Genomic DNA, 17,042 nt, shown 5'->3' with positions numbered 1-17,042 from the left:
GTAGACGACTACTCAGTGATGAAAATGAATAAGCTGCTGAAATACTCAGTAATGAGGATCCTCTCACAGACCTCCTGCCGAGAGAAGGAAGCCTCACACACAAGTATGTCCTGTATGATTCTAGGCATAGAAGTCCTAGAAGACTCAAAGTAATCTATAGTGACAGAAATCAGATCAGTGGCTGCCTTGTGCAGGAGGGGAGACGCCTATACACAGGTGCAGGGAACTTTTCTTGGTGGCTGGCGTGGAATTATTCTGTATTATAATTTAGGGCTTGGTTGTGTGAGGTGGATACATTTGTCAAAACTCATCAAACTGTGCACCTAAATCAGTACATGTCATTATATGTAATTGACGCCTCAATATAGTTCAGTTAAAAATAGAAGAATAAAGTGGAACGTCCTCAACCATTCAAAGCAGAAATAAGGTAGCAATACCTAAAAAGTTGGCTTCAAATCTCCTAGTTAAACATCAAGTATTGAACAGTGAACATTTTTCATGAAAAAGATGACTTAAAGACGTATCCCAGCACCCAAGAAAGGAGACAGGTGAGGAGTGGAGGATGCACAGGTAGAGCATTTGAGAGCAAGGAGGTCCGCCCTCACTGGTTTGCTGCTCATATTCGTGACTTCGGGGAAAGCATGATCGTGGCTGTAATGCAGCATCCTTGGCTGACACTCACTCCTTCAGAATCCTCTGTGGTGCGTAGCCCTCTGCAGGCAGTGAGTTCCATGGGGAGCGTCCCGTCATGCTAGGGATCCCCCAAAAAACAGGTGAGATGCTGTCCCACGAGGTAGAACCTCCATTGAGCCATCTCAACTCAGAATCTGCAGCTCAAAGAAACTAAGGTGTCCTCGCGTAAATGGTCCTGTGAGTTGATGGGTCACGTATAAATGCTGTAGAACCAGGACGGCCTTCTCTTCCTCCCTCCTCTGACACCTTTGACTGCATCATACATCAAATGGAAGGAAACACGTCTTGTCCCGCCTCCTCTAAAATCGATGACTTGGGTGGTGGGTAGCAGTAGATGGTGTCATAGACCTGAGTTCCCTGGGCTGTGCCGCACGATCAGGAGAGCTGACGGGTACAACCCACGGCGTTTTGGTTCAGCTGGGGGGAACACGCCTCGTGATCTCTGCAAGCTCTAAAGCTGATGTACCACTTCGGGCTGAAATTAGAATCGTGATGTTCTGCTTCCTGTGGGTGGTGAGCCCCCCTCAGACGGGGACTTGCACACACAGGGGAAGCCTGCCCAGCCCTCGAGCGGCCCCAGCCTTGACCACAGGTTCTGGAAGGTCTGTCCGGGCACAACTTTACTGGTGTCCCATCAGGCGTGGCAGCTCCGGGCTCCCGCAGTGCTGGGGCCCCCAGTCCGTTTTACCCCAGACCCCAGGGCTCGCAGCTAGAGAGGGCAGGCAGCTTGTGTCCTGCAGCCCATGGCAGGAGTCCAGGGATGGAGCAAGCTTGGAGGGGACCCCAGCCAGGCTCCTCCTCCTTCCCCAGGCATCCCCTGAACCCACCATCAAGGAGGCCATGTGAGCATCACAGAAAACCCCACTGATCTACGGAGACCTGGTGTCCTCCTTCAGCCTCATGGGTCTCAGGATTATACAAAGTATTTTACCAGAGGAAACACTGGTCAAATCTGACATGAAACTCTGGGCTTGTCAGTGGCCCCTGAGGTAGAAGCTCTCCAAAGCAGAGGGAACAAAAAGCTTCCTTTATAAAGTTATAGTCTGTTGCTAAAATGTGCCCAATAGGTTATGAAATGCAACCTGATTTTATAAAGGAAAAACTTGTTTTCCTTAGTGGGGAATCGCTTTTTATCCTACATTTTGAAAAGTAAATTTTATAAATTTATTTATTTTATTATTTATTTATTTAGGCTGTGTTGGGTCTTTTGTTGCTGCACACGGGCCTTCTCTAGCTGCGGTGAGCGGGGGCTACTCTTCGTTGCAGTGCACGGGCCCCCCACCGCGATGGCCCCTCTCATTGTGGAGCACGGGCTCTAGGCACATGGGCTTCAGTAGTTGTGGCACACAGGCTCTAGAGCACAGGCCCAGCAGCCGTGGCACACGGGCCCAGCTGCTCCACAGCATGTGGGATCCTCCCAGACCAGGGCACGAACCTGTGTCCCATGCACTGGCAGGCGGATTCCCAACCACTGCACCACCAGGGAAGCCCTGAAAAGTAAATTTTAAATGATTTTATTTAATAACTACGCAGCCTTAGCCGTCCTAGTAAGAGCCCGTTTCCAGTGCTCACCATCGCCGCCCTGCAGGCCCTGCCTTCCTCAGCGAGACCCTTCCCCCATTCCCAACGACCCCTGGCAGGACAGCACAGAAGTGGCCTCCCTGAGCTGGGGGCCTTTCCAACGCTCTCAGGCAGATCCAGCTTTGCCGTCCTAACTAGTGCGTCTGTTTGCCTGTGCCCCGGGGATTCGCACCGTCCCTGAGCTAGAAGGTGCCGGGAAAACCTGCCCTCGTGGCTGGAAGCCACGGCCGCCGCGAGGATGCTTCCGTGTGAAGGAAGCCGGCGTCCCGTGAGGCGCGGCCGCGCGGGCCGGGGCTGTCTTCTCCGCGGGAGGCGAGACGGGCCAGCGTCCGACCCTGTGACTAACTGGGCACGCACGGTGTCCTGTCTGGCGACCTGGCTGTTTGCGTGGCTTCATTCAGGCGTTCGAGCGTCTTCCTCTTCCCTGCAGGCCCCGCCGAGGAGGGACCGGGCCACCCCTCCCCACGGGCTCCCTCTCTGCTCACCTTGGACAGACAGTGGGGACTTCGCCACTGATGAACAGGCAAGGTCTTGTGACCTAGGCACCCGTTAGCATGTCCTCAATATTATTATGCATTAAACTCGCTCTGATTTGACCTTCCAGGTGGAGGTGGTCGTTCACAGCCTTCCTGGACTCAGAGCCTTCGTCGTGTCCCTCAGGTTCCTTCCAGTTTTAGCCTCTCTCCCTGTCCCCTTCCCTGGGACTTTTCTGTCTTGGGAGCAGTATGTTGTTTAAAAAATAGAGGAAGAAAATCGTTTACGTTGAAATAGAAGAGCACTTATTTCTTTCCAGAGCCTTGAGAAAACGATCACATGTGCTCTTGCAGCAGTTGAAATGCGTTTCATTTGGGTTTGGGGAGCGTGACGTTTGGGCCTGTCGGGGCCTCCCCCTGGATTTGGTGCCTTCACCTGATCCTGTGACCGTTGATTCTCGTCTGTTTTGCGCAGGCTCCATCCTCACCTTCTTCGCCCATCGCGAATGAACCAAAATATGAGAAGCGCTGGCTGGACGCCATGTCGCTCCCTCTGTCCATGGCTCGGGTCTCACGGTGCAGAGCTGGCGCAGAAAAAGTAAGGTGTGTGACCGATGTGTGGAGTGGGAAGCGCCGATAAACCCCGAAGTGCGTGTCCTTGTCTCCAGGTAGATTTAGCATTTGCAGAAATAATCATAATCATAATAAAAGTCAAGCATCATAAGAAAGCACTAGTCAGAGCAGGAGCTGATTTGTCGTCAGGAGGGTTCTGTCTGGTGGTGACTGTGTCTGTTCTTCTGAGACATGGTCGTCAGAAGAAGAAATCGTATTTTCAGTTTTAACTGTTAACAGAATTAGATTGGAAATAAGACTCTACTCTTATCCACGCTGCATACAATCACAGAAAAGTCATTTCAACCCCACGGGCCTCGTTTTCTTCATTAGTAAAATGAGAAGGTTAGACCAGCACCAGTGTTCAATAAATGCTCACTAGTTTTCGAGCCCGGTTGATGAAGTAATTTCAGAGTTTCATCTGTAAGGGTTGTGTGTCCATCACTGTTTTGTGGATAAGGTAGCATTTTCCCTCCAAGTTGATACAATGTGTCCTCTGTGGCCAGCTGTGCAGTCTGGTCCCTGTGGAAAGGCTGAGAGGTAAGTAGGTGGTGAGTTTCCTTTCATTCTTAAGAAGGTGGGAGAGAACGGTGTGAACAAAGGAAGAGTGCTTGTTGTCTTGGAATTGAGTACTTTCTTGATGAGACACGTGTGCCCACGGAGGCCGTGTTCATGTGAGCACAAAGCGTCGGAAGAAGGTGCCCCTGGGTGGTCACATGCCCCTCCTTTGCCCTGGGAAGAGCTGTCAAACCCTAACAGCAAACCCAAAGCTTCCATGTCGTTTTACGGAAACAAACATATCTTATGAGCTTTGCTGACTCTTTCATGATTTTAATATGGGCAGGAAGGTGCAAAAAGTAAAATGAATGACTAAAATTCTGCATTTCATCACGTGTGTGTGTCTGACTCACATCAGTATTAACGTGCATGTTTAGAGGGGATGCTGTTCCCTCCCCTGCCCTGTAGCCCTCTGGTCCCACGTTGAAGAGGAGGAAGAGGAGAGGAGGCCTGAGCGCTTGGCCTCAAACAACCGGAGTTACTTCTGCAGCTCCTGTGCTCTCTCCCGAGGGACCCTCGCTCTGGGGTGTGCAAGGAGCTGTTTAGAAATTGCCAACTCTAAATCAAACGCTTTTTAAAAGCTAAAAGCCAAAGCTCTACTATAGCTTGGGCAGGATTTTTAGGAGATCCTTTGAGTGGATAAAAAACAAGTGGGATGAGCATGTCAGAGGTCAGTGTCCTGGGCTTCCTGTCATTGTCCAGTTGTAGGACCAAAATTTGTCACCAGCTGCTCTGCGCTTTCCTTTTTTTGAAAGTACAGTAATTCAGCCAGTGGTGGTTGAGGTTCCTTCATTTTCCGAAAATGTTTCAAAAGATTCTCTAAAGAGTAGACACGTATTTAAACCTAATATTTGAGATACGCATTGAAATGATAAAACTCAGTTGTAGTGAGCATGACGGTTACCATGTCCCGTCGCCTCCGGGGCTGCAGGGTTGTCCTCTGCCGGGGGCCTCTTGCACCTGTTTGCTGTCAGGTGGACGTTAGTGTCAGCGGCTCTTGGGCACAGTGGTAACTAAGCTTTTACATAAGTTATACGTGACTATTAATGAAGGTCGAATCATTGACTGCCCAGGACAGGAAAACATGGTTCCATAAGAATTTGAGGGAGAGCATCTTGATATTAAACGAAAACAGGCGTAAAAACAGCACGATGCCCCGTGAGGGTGACAGGCGACGCCTTACAAAGTAGGGCTGCTCCTCGAGTGCTCCCGTAGGAAAAGAGACCATGTCTGCAGACACTGGGAAGTAGCCACGAGACATCACAGATTCCTCAGCAGAAGCTCGTGCTTTTGGCTATTAGGTAGTTGTTAGCACATTTCTCTGACACTGCGAGGAGGAAAGCATGCTTCCTGGGGTGACTGACGGTTGTGAAGAGGGCGAGAGTTTTCTGAGCAGGACCTTCTCCATTTTCCGTTGCTACATAACCGGTTAGTGCAAATTTAGCTTCAAAAGTGTGAGCGTGTCATCTCACAGTCTCCACGGGTCAGCTGGGGGGTGTGTCCCGGGGTCTCCAAGCCGATGCTGGGGTGTGACCTGGCTGCACTCTCACCTGAAGCCGGGGCCCTGCCCAAGGTTCTCGCTGGTTGGTGGCAGAATTCAGGCCCTGCGCTGCTTTCTGTGGTTCTGCTCAGATGAGCCCTTCCCAGGGCTCTTGTTTGATGTTGGCTTGAAAAAGTGTAAGGAGTCACTTATCTCGTTCCTTTTTTCAAAGGGATGGAAGGAAACGAAAGCTTTAGTTCTATTTGTCCCACATCTTTCATATTTGTGAAAATAACTGTGAAATGACGTCTTTTCACTGACAGTAATACCCCATTTTGCTTTGTAGGAGGTCCACTTAGTTCAGAGTAAAGAGCATGGAAGGGACCAGGTGGGCTTTTCGGCAGCCATACTGGAGACGTATTGCAGATAAGCACGTTTTCAAAAATGATGCTACAAGTTATCCTGCTAAATACTCTGATGTGTTTTGCAAAGGATGGTTTCATATTTAGATACTTGTGCCGAAACCCCCCTCCTGTAGTTGGGAAATCCTCAAAGTGCAGCTCTCTGGATGCCGGGGGTCGAGCAGAGCAGGGTAGACAGAATCCCAGGTCCGTGGGCGTCTCCACAAGAAGAGGGGCTTCTGCGGGGTGGGGTTCATGCTGGGGGTGCCATAGCAGGGTCAGGAGCTCAGGGTCTGCTCTGCACTGGGTGCTTGGAGAGTGGGCCCCCGGGGTCATCGTTGAGTTTGACTTCATCCGGGAGGATGCAGGTTGGGGTGTCTGGGCGCAGGGCCGGGCCTGTCCTGGGGGAGCCCGGTCGTCAGGGTGGGATGAGGGAGGGTCTTGGTGGCTGGACACCCTTTGTGTTTTCGTCTGCTTGGGCAGGAGTTTTTCGATTTTCTGTCTTGTTCCTGGAGTTCAGGCAGAGCCCTCGCCTGCTGTGGGCGGGCTCGGAACTGTTTATGCTCAGCAGAAGAATCCCACAGCCAGTCTGGGAGCTGTCGGGCGTCAGGCTAGAGTGGAGCGGGACCCTGTGGTCCTTCCCCAACCCCCGTGTCCTCCGCCTACCTTTTGTCTGTAGAAAAACTTTAGTCAAAGAATAAGTTTAATCAGATAAGTGAGAAAATGCAGAAGCAAAGGAAAACAAACAGGACAAAATAATAAGAGTCTAGTCATTAGCAGAGTCAAGGACCTTTAGTCCCTCCTCAAGGGCTATAGATCATATTCTGAGCCGTATCCTGGGAGCCGTCTTGTAGACACTGAAACACCGCCAGTGTCTGGTGGAAGAAGTGAACTCCACGATGACCAGGCTGTAGCCATGACAAAAGCTGCCACAATTCGGAGACTTGGCCTCAAGGGAATGTGAACAAACCGACCCTGGAACCGAAGCTTAACTGTACTTAAGACAGTCAAGTTGATGCTGGTCAGACCACGGCAGCACCAATTTCAAGATGACCGTCAGAGCGGACCGTGCTGTTTCTGCAGGTAGCCCCTCCCTCCGTCTATAAAAGCTCTTGCCCATGATTGTCGGTGGGGAATGGGGGGAAGTCGCCCTTTGGACAGGAGTCCACCCTGCCCCCAGGTTGCCAGCATGCAAAATAAAGCAAGCTTTCCTTTCCACTTTCCTGGCCTCTTTATTGGCTTTTGAGCAGCGAGCAGCCAGACCCCACTTTCAGTAACAAGGCTGCTGTCTTTCTCAATTCACTGCGTCTTTAGTTTTTTCTGAAATTTCCACCGTGGGGAGAGAAGGTTAGGGCGTGTGTGCTTATTGAGAGGGAATGATGCCCTTCTAGGAACGTTCCCCAAACGTCCGGGCTCTGGCCGCGCCCTGCACACGGGGCATGGACGGCCTGGGAGCATGAGGTGGGCCAGCTTCTCTGGGGCAGGAGCCGCCTGGTCGGCCGTGTCCGCAGAGTTGCGGGGAAGCCCGGCCTTGCGACAGGGTCGTGATGGGACAGTGGCTGGGGTGCCCGCGGGGCTGCGGCTGCTGCAGAGGGCAGCCTGGGGAGGAGAGCCTGCTGGGGCAGCCGTCCCGCCGTGGGTGTGGACAGAGGACGCTGCCCCTGGACGCCGGGGGAGAGAAGTGAGCCTTCCACTTCACCGTGCGTTCTTGGTCCTTGATCACCGGCTTTAACCCTGGAGGCCAGCCTGCCTTCTCTGTGATCATCTCCAAACCACGGGCCACGTGAGTCGCCTCCGTGTAGACGTGCTGCCCTGGGGCGGTGGCTTCTCACCACGGCCGGAAGGCACGGCGGGTCTGGACGGTCCCCAGCGGGAGCGGTGACTGTCTAGGTCACTGGCCGGCCCTCTGGGGCTGGGGGCTGCCGGGGGGGCCACTGCTGACACGTGAAAGCCTCAGGGCCCCTCCCTCTGTGGTTCGTGGGAAGCTCTGCCCACTTGACCCCCGAGGACTGTTCTGTAACCTTCCCTGGTCTGTGCTGCTTAGGACTCGTGCTGGGTGACCCGTGCGGCCAGGCCCCTCCTGGTGCAGCCAGTGCAGAGCAGCTCCGAGTCGCCGTCTTCGGTGCAGGTGGCAGGGCTCCCGCTTCTCTTCGCTGGGTCTTACACTTGTCCCCGGCCCGTCGTTCCACACGTGCGGTATCGAGACTTATCCTGGGAGATGCTCCTTGTCTCTGCTGGATTCGCTGCCTCGGAAAACGTTGTTTCTCTCTCTCTCTTTCCCGGTGCATCAAATGGCCGTTTCTCAATGTAGCACCTCTTATTTTACCTCCGAGGATTATTCATGGTGACCGTGAGGGGATCAGAGCCCCAGCTGCTGAGAGATGCCTCAGAGTCTCAGCTCTCGGAGGTTCGGGTCTTTTCTTCTTATCTGAGTAGGGTCGGTGTCATCACAAGTCTTCCCCTTGGAACGTTACATTGATTTTCCTTTCCTTTGTGTATAGAAATTTAATAGGCTCTCAAAGTTTGAAATGATAATAACTAGGGGGGCTTTTAAGGTGGGAGAGTGGCATCACTATAGATGAGGGGCCTCCTGTGGGTGGCCTGATTCCTGAGATCATCTCCAGGGCTGCCTGTCGCCTCCCTCAGACCCTCCATCTCCACCAGCTGCTGAGGGACCACCTGTCTGTGTCCTCATTTCACCAGCATCCCTGTCATCACAGCAAAGCAGATGAGCTGCAGTGACAGAGTTTCCTGCTGCTGAGAGGAGAGGGCCTCAGGGACATCCTTCTACCGGACCAAACTACCCCGGGCACAGGGAGCAGGCAGGCTGCTGTCTCTAGGAACATGTCCCATTGCTCCTTAGATACTGACCCCAGGCTTGGGGGTGTGCAGGGGAGCCCTGCTTTTTATGAATTCGACCAACTTTCTAATTACTTTTGAGGTCAGACTCTCAAAAACTGACCTAGTTCCGTTTGCATGTCCATTCCTGCTTCTGCCTGGCAGGTGGTCCTGGGCATGCCATGTGACTCTTGACTCTTGACCCTTGATCCCATGCCTTGCCCCATCTGTCAGTCTGCTTCCTGCCTCTTCTGACAGCCAGCAGCCCCCTTCTCCTCGTGGCCCCCGCTCTGTTCTTACCCCGAGACCACGGCTCCTTCCCCAGACTCAGGACCGGCGCTCCCCAGGGCTTCCTGGTGGAGCAGTTACCAGTGGGATTGTCAAGGATGCAGGATGCTTTCAGCTTCCTCCTCATCTTATAACCAGTCATGTCTAAGGGGGTAAAATACCGTCCTGGCTGAGTGATGTCCTGGCACGGAGATTTGTTCCTTCACTGCACTCAGCCCGGCCGCCACACTGGTGTTGGGTGTTCGGGTTAGAGTTTGCATTTCCAGTGTCTCCTTGAGATGCAGTGTTTCTGTCTCAGAAGAAAGATCTAAGTGATGAAAACTCAAAGTGCAAACAATGGTCATGTTACTAGAATCGTGGAACCATTCCAGCAGACTTAATTGTATTAAATATCAAAACAAACATGTGTTTAAAACAAAGCATCAGGTATGGAAGGAATGAACTCTGCACAGCCCTAAAGGCAGGGTCTGTGTGGTTTTACTGCACAGAAGAGGTGCCGGCAGTTTCCACGAGGTGGCCTGAGGTCACAGTTCAGACTGTGGTTGTGGAACCAGACTCTGAGCTCTTTTGGTTTGGCGTGTGCATGCACATGTGTGTTTGTGTGTGCCTGTGTGTGGGCGTGGGTGTTCATGTGCCTTTCCAGGCCCTGTGACCTTGGGTAAATTGATTGATCTGCATAAACCCTAGTTTCCTCATCTATAAAATGGTAACAATAATAAGACGTTCTGAACGGGCTTATTGTGAAGGTTAAAACCAGCAGAGTTTAAAACGTATTTCGCACAGTGCTCATCACAAAGCCAGTATCAATAAAGGCCAACTAGCTATTTTTATCATTTATTATAAATGTCATTGGTAGTAATATATGTTATCCTTTTTTGCCTCTCTAAAATTTATTAACTTTTTGACTTTAAATGTTGACATAGGAGTATAAAAAAGGCGGTATATTTTGTTAAAAGGACGTAAGAATTCATTGCACATCATCAGCCTCTTTAAAAGGAGTCAAAAAACGGAACTAAGACACGTACAGAGTTTTGTTTACTTATGTTTCATACTTTCTTGAGTTTATCATTTACTCATTTTTGTGCTTCCATAAAATCAATAGCATAATATTAGCTAGAAAACATTGACAGGAGGCTCCCTGGCGGGTAGAATTTAAGCATCTTGTGGACTAGGGAATTATTACAAATTATTACCAAGATCACTGCCCGATGTCCACAGGAAGTGGGAAGTGTGAGGATCAGAGACGGCATTTTTCTGATCTTGGGAAAAAAGAAGGTCTCGGCTCTCTTTGCGTTTACAGCTCAGGGGTCAGTCCAGGCTCACGTGCTCTGGCCCGTCCACAGTCACGGAGGCTTGTACACAGCTGTGCAGTCAGTGTGGTTTCCTTCTGCAGTTTTGGGAATGGTGCTCAGACTCCCCGTTTCCCTCTAACTGGGAACTAGATAACTTCCCTACGTTTCCTGGTCCCAGTCCCAACGTACCGCCCGCCGTCTGCAGCGTGTCCACACTGCACACCAGGACCAGGAGGTGTCACTGGGGAGACCCGGCCAGTTCCAGGGTTCCAAGATGGGGTCCCGCACCACTGCCTGGAGAAGCACTCACCCTTCCTGGTGTTGGCCACCTGCGCCCCGTCTAAATGTCCCCTAAGAACTTGGAAAGATTGAATCTCCACCATGGAACTTGTGCAGGAAACATTCCTTAACGACCATTTAGTGCCACGTGCTACAAAGGGGAAGAAACCTCCTTTCTATCATCCAAGTGTTTATATTCTAGCAAACAATTAAATTGGAAGAAAAACTTTGATGTCCGAAAGCCGTAAGGTGTTACAGTTCAAGGGTGAGAAGGACCATCAGACTTGGAGGACGCAGGTCGTTAGAGGGCCTTTGGGAAGAAGAGCTGCAGCTCTGAAGGACACGGAGCACCCGCGGATGTGACGAGCAGGAGTCGCCGGCAATGGGGGGCCTTTCCTCACACACACACGTGCACGTGTGTGTGGACACGGGCGTGCGCATGTGTGCGCGTATATACATATGTATATACGCGCACACATTTCTACATATATCCATAGGGTACACAGCTAAAAACATTAGTTCTGGCTAATTTGGGAAATACAACTGTGTGGGGAAAATGTTAATACATTAAAATTTTACCATGAGATAAAGCTATGTTATCACCTTAACGTATGTTTGTCTGGACTTTTCTATAGAGAGAGAACATTGTGGATGGGTGTCTGGACATTGGGATTTAATGAGACTTTTGTCCTGTCGGTGTGCATAGTGCTTACCCACTATTCCTTTATAATGAGACCAGGAGCTTATTTTTCTTTTAAAACATATTTTTGGGACTGCTCTGATGTCGTTATGCATACATTGTTATTCACATTACCCATCATTTCATTAGAATAGGTAGCATGGTAAGATTATGGGATGAAAAGGTTAAAACATTTTAAAGGCCTTTAAGACATTTTGTCAAACATCTAATTTACCACCAGAAGGTTCATCCCCGTGTCCATTTCTCTTGAATAAGTTCTTAAGTTAGCTTCCTATGGAATAAATAAGAAAGTTTGTTTAAAAGTCAATTTATTATGCAAATAAAACTGAAGGTTAAAAAGTGAGAAAGTGTACTGACCAATAAATCCATTGCCTGACACCAAACTTGCCTCTTTCACAAACATCCATTGATTCAGTTGCTTTCAGAGTCTAACAGGCTCTTCATTTAGATGAAAACAACAAGGATTAAGTAGTTAGAAGTATGGATTTGAATTTAGAAATAAAGGCTAATTAGCACAGGGGAAACTGGAGGGCTGTGTGGATAAAACGTGCATTTTTCAAGGAAGGAATTGTTACTCAGAGCACTCCCCAGTACAGATTACAGCATTTCAGGCAGTTCATATATTTTCAGCCAGTAATTCAGATTTTCCTAGTAGATAAATCAGCAGACGCAGAAGTAGGAACTGGTTGTAGTGTTTGCTTCCACGTGGCACCTGCTATAATGTTTTGCTGGGTCAGCGGTCACTCCCATTAGAATGGCCCCCCGTCGACTTTGAAGGAGGTATACAGGGATTTGAAAGGTTTGCTTCATGGAAGTGAAAGCCTTCGAGGGCTGATTAATCCTGGACACAGAAATCCTGAGGGAAAGACAAAGAAAATGTAGAGAGAGATGCAGTGTTTGTTATGTCTGATTTCCTTATTCATAGGATAAAGCTGCAGGTTCCATTATTCAAAACGGTTGTAAAAAGAAAATGTCAAGACTTAGAGGCGCCAGTGATTTTAGCCACCTGTGAATCTTTTAGAATGTGTTTTATTTTTATAGACAATAAAGATATTTCTCTGTTCTTGACTTACAGTATTTTGAATTTGTTCAAAGCAGTTTCAATCATTGTGTAAAGGGGAATTTTCAAATGCATGATTAATTGTTCAAACATGAAGAATTTAAGAATATAAGGAAGATGATTACACAGGTTCTGCAAACATCTTTAACAAGCACAGAGCCTGGGTTCTCTGTCCTGCTTGCTGCCTGTACCTGTGCATTGAATACAAGTATAATATTCTTATATATTTGTGCCCCGTGTGTGCCGGCTACAGCGCTGTCACTCCACCTACCTCACTGACCTGTCCCCACGGCCCAGCGAGCGGTCCTTCAGACGCCTGCTTTCAGATGAGGAGGCCACGCCCCTGGCCGGGTTGGGAGGACAGTGGTTTCTATATCAGTGGGCAGTGGGCATTGGAGGTGGGAGCCTTTCCCATCGTGCTGCGTGTTCTCCAGCATTTATTGATGTGACAAGTATTCTAGCATGCCTGCTCCGTGCAGCGCTGCAGTAGATGTTGCAGGCTGAGGGTGTGCAATGAGCAAACCCAGGAGTCCGCGCTCTCTGGAAGCTCCCCATCCGGCAGGAAATGCAGGCAGGAAACAGGCATAAGATCAGACCATCAGGGAGACCTAGATGAAGTGGTTTTTTCTCCGCTTTCTTTCAGTGGGACCCCTGGGAGGGGCTCCGCCATCTGGCTCGGGCACCGCCCACATGAGACCCTCCGCCCTCACACCTCTCAAGCCCCTGCTCCATGATGGGCGAGGGACTCGGAGGACTCGGACCTGGTCTCAGGATGGTGATCGGGGTGACAGAGGAAGACAAGTTGGCCTTTGGGGCAGCACGAAGAAGAAGTTATCTTTCTTTCCTGGACTTGCTGGACTTTTGTTGTGCCTGGAATCTTCCAGGAATAGTGACTTTTTAATAAACAAACTGATACAGGGAGAAGGGTGCCTACATTTAAATTGGGTCTCTTTGTTACTGTTTAATATGGAGTCCTTAGAGATGCCGCTGCATGGTGGGGAAGCAGAAAGAAAATATTTCTCTGGCTTCCATGAAAAAATAACACACATGCCACAGAGGCAGGCTTGAAATGTGACATGTGAATGGCAGTTGGGAGATTTTTTTCAAGTTCTGAGGAATATACACGTTTTTCTCTCATTTTGTCTAGTGAATGTTCATAACTCTCAATATGAGTAAAATAAACAGACACAGACCCTTCAGCTTCCAGAGCAGGAGGGCTTCAAGTTCATCAGAGCAGAGATGCTGTGTGCAGTCAGTCCTCCCTGGGTGCTGTCCAGGTGTAAAGGGTCAGGATTGGCCGGAACCTGGGGGCCTGGATGGCCGTGAGCCACGACTCGTGGGTAAGAGGTTCTGTGGGTCATTTTGGAAGCTCGAGTGTTTCCGTTCCTTAAAAAACACACAACGTGTTAAAAGGATGATTTATAAACTTTGAGTTCTTTTTCTCCAATGTTGAAGCTTTGAGGGGCAATTAAGAATGCTCCGTACTTGGAGCCCGATTCGGGTCATGCTGGAATTCCACGGCACAGTTGAGGTAGGTGTGGGAAGATTGTCTGTCGCCATAGGATGCGGACGTGGGATGCAGACAGGTGTCCAGCGTTAGGGCTGTAAAAAAACTGAGATGTGCTGTGAGGTCACCGGCAGCCTCCAGCAGCTGACCTGGTAAAGGTACTGGTGCAGAGAGTCTCAGGAGGGACTGTGGGAAAGTCTGGGCAGGGCTGGGGGGCTGGCGTCTGCAGGGGCGGGAGGGGAGCAGCAGCAGGATGCTGGGGGGATGCCCCCCGGGGAGCTGTCGTCTGAGGAGAAGTGGGGGGGGGTGAAGAGGCAGGAGGAGATGCAGACACCCCCCCCCAAAGGCAGTGCAGACTCCACAGTGAACTCTCAGTTCCTCAATCTTCTAGTGAGTTAAGATACACGCACTTTGAACCTCATTGGAATAGATTTCGTTTGCTTAGCCAGAAACTGTGAATTGACTCATTGCCTACAGTCTGAAACTGTTTTACCAGTTTTCTCTTTGAAAATCAAAACTCCTCTCAGGGCTCGAGGGAATCCTGGAAGCAGGTGGGCTTTCCAAAAGCACGGGCAGGGTCAGTTCTTCCCTGGTCCTTGATGATGGTGTCTGGGACTTGGCTTGGTTTCTACCCGGGAAACTCATGCACCAAATACTCTGCCTTCTCTGGGTGTAGGTTTTACTGCTGATTTTTAAAAGCTGACATGTGACCTCACAGAGCACGCTGAGTCCCAAGCAGCGGGTACTCTGGGATTTCTAGTTCTGACTGTGACCTTGACCATAGGATTAAAATCCTGAGAATACTGAGCAAATGCCATGACCGTAGAACCATGAGGCAGGATCCGCCTGTGGATGGGGGAGGGACGTTGTAGGGGAGCCTGAACACCGCACATGTGAAAAGCTGAGAACATAAAACCTCAAGAGTCAACCAGGAGACATGAATGTTCACCCATCGTTCAGGCATACACGCACAGAGTTTGTATCATTGACTCTAATTAATATGACTTTTGTACAATAAGCCAAAGTGCGAATTTGTTTTCATACTTTGTTGTTATGTTGGCATCTATCATCAGCATTCATGCCAACACTTTCACCGTTTCTGCTCATATAATGTCTAATTTGTATTGCTTTGCTTGACAGATAACCTCACTGGCAGCAATTTTTGTATAGGATCTGTGGGTTTGGTATAACCATATTTACGTTACCCCACTTGTTTCTCCCAATATTTCCATTTGTGGTATAATTGACATTTCAAGACCCGTTGTGTAGACAAGGATCTTTTAAAGGTTAGGCATCTAGCTTGTCTCACACAGATGAAACATGAACATGCTGAATTCAAAACTCATCCCTTTTCCTCAGAGAGCCGACTGTCTACACCCCCTACATGGGCTTTTGTAGAAGCTCTGTATCAGACTGAGAACACTCCCCTTTAGTCTTAGTTTGTTGAGTGTTTTCTAGCATGAAGGCATTTTGGATTTTGTCAAGTGCTTTTTCTGCATCTGTTGAGATGATTGTGTGATTTTTTTTTTTATTCTGTTGCTATGATGTATAACATTTCCAGATATCAAACTGACCTAATTCCTGGGGTAAATCCCATTGATGGTGGTATATAATTCTTAATAGATGTTCCTGGATTGAGTTTACTAGTATTTCATGGAGAATATTTGCATCCATATTCAAAACAGATATTGGTCTGTAGTTTTCTTGTGATGACTTGTGGTTTTGGTATTAAGGCTGTATTGGCCTCATAAACTAATTTGGGAAATGTTCTATTCTATTTCAGGGAGAGTTTGTGAATAATCGTTATTAATTCTTCTCTGAATGTTTAGTAGAACTCAGTGGTAAAGCCATCTGGGCCTCAGCTTTTCTATGTGGTTAGTTTTTTGGTTAAAAATTCAATTTCTAAACTTGTAATATTGTCTATTCAGATTTCTTCCTGAATCAACTTTGTATTTTCTAGGATTTCATCTAATTTATCTCATTTATTGCTTTACAGTTGTTCAAAGATTCCTTTATAATCCTTTTTGTTTCTGTAATATTGATAGTAATATCTCCACTTGCACCTCTTATTCTAGTATTTTGATTCTTCTTTCTTTTTTCTTGGTCAATATAGCTAAAAGTTTGTCCATTTTGCTGTTCTTTTTAAAGAACCAGATTTTGATTACATTGATTTTCTCTGTTGTTTTTCTCTTCTCTGCTTCATTAATTCCAGCTCTAATCTTCATTATTTTCTTCCTTCTGCTTTCTTTATGTTTTGATCTTTATTTGTATGTATATACTACATATATATATATATGTGTATATACACATATATACTTAAAATCATTAAAGAAATGTAAATGCTTAATTAGAAGATATTCACATACTATAAAAGAAAGCAGGGAAAGAGGAACAGAAGAACAAAAAAGATTTGAGACACAGAAAATGGAAAGTTAAATGGCAGACATAAATCTAACTATACCAATAATAAAATTATATTTGAATGATTGAATAATCCAGTTAAAAGGTGAAGATTTTCAGACTGAGTAGAAAAAATAAGATCCAACTGTATTCTGTCTTCAGGAGACACACTTTAGATTCAGAGAAACAAATAGATTGAAAATAAAAGATGGGAAAAATACACAGACAGCAAAAACAAGGATGGAGTAGCTATACTAATATCATAGAAAAAGAATTTAAAACTGAAAATGCTATTAGAAATAAAGAGGGACATTTAAAAAAGATGAATGTTTAATCCACCAGGAAGATATAACAATTATAAATATATATGCACCTAAAAACAGAGCACCAAAAGACATGAAACTATAACTAACAGTATTGAAAGGCAAAATAAACAATTCAACAATAATAGTCAGAGGCTTCCATACACCAGTTTTAATATTGTATGGAAAAACCAGGCAGAACATCAGGAAGAAAATAGAAGACTTGAACAACACTATAAACCAAATAGATATGGCAACATTTGGAGAACCTCCATGCAGTAACAGGAGACGTTTTCTTCATTTTCTAGTTTGAGTGTCCGAGGTTCTGACAGTTTCTCTTCACTCCTTCTGTCTTACTTGGATTGCATAAACCCTATTGATCTGTCTTCAAGTTTGCTAATTCTTTGTCAGTTGGAACCTACTGTCAAGCCTCTCCAGTAAATTTTTTTTCCGTTATTATACTTTTTCACTGTAATACACTCATTTGCTTCCTTTTGTAGCTACTGTCTCTTTACTAACATTCTGTATTTGAAGTGACGTTGTCATTGTACCTTTACTTCTTTAAGCAAGCTTTCCTC

At 47.7% G+C, this 17,042-nt stretch overlaps 1 protein-coding gene across 1 annotated transcript in view; it reads left to right on the top strand.

The window, feature by feature from the left end:
- The window catches only part of SNTG2 (syntrophin gamma 2), a gene marked incomplete at its 3' end in the record, with an annotated part of 195,282 nt that overhangs the window by 125,616 nt on the left and 52,624 nt on the right, over positions 1 to 17,042 (top strand). The window contains exon 9 of the mRNA XM_081254610.1: positions 3,223 to 3,350. Within this exon, the coding sequence (XP_081110736.1) occupies positions 3,223 to 3,350 (128 nt within the window). The remainder of the gene's footprint in view (positions 1 to 3,222; positions 3,351 to 17,042) is intronic.

The sequence above is a fragment of the Mesoplodon bidens genome (assembly GCF_964165515.1).
Source record: "Mesoplodon bidens genome assembly, chromosome: 14".
Lineage (NCBI taxonomy): Eukaryota > Metazoa > Chordata > Mammalia > Artiodactyla > Ziphiidae > Mesoplodon > Mesoplodon bidens.
This window is presented reverse-complemented; position numbering and strand designations above follow the sequence as displayed.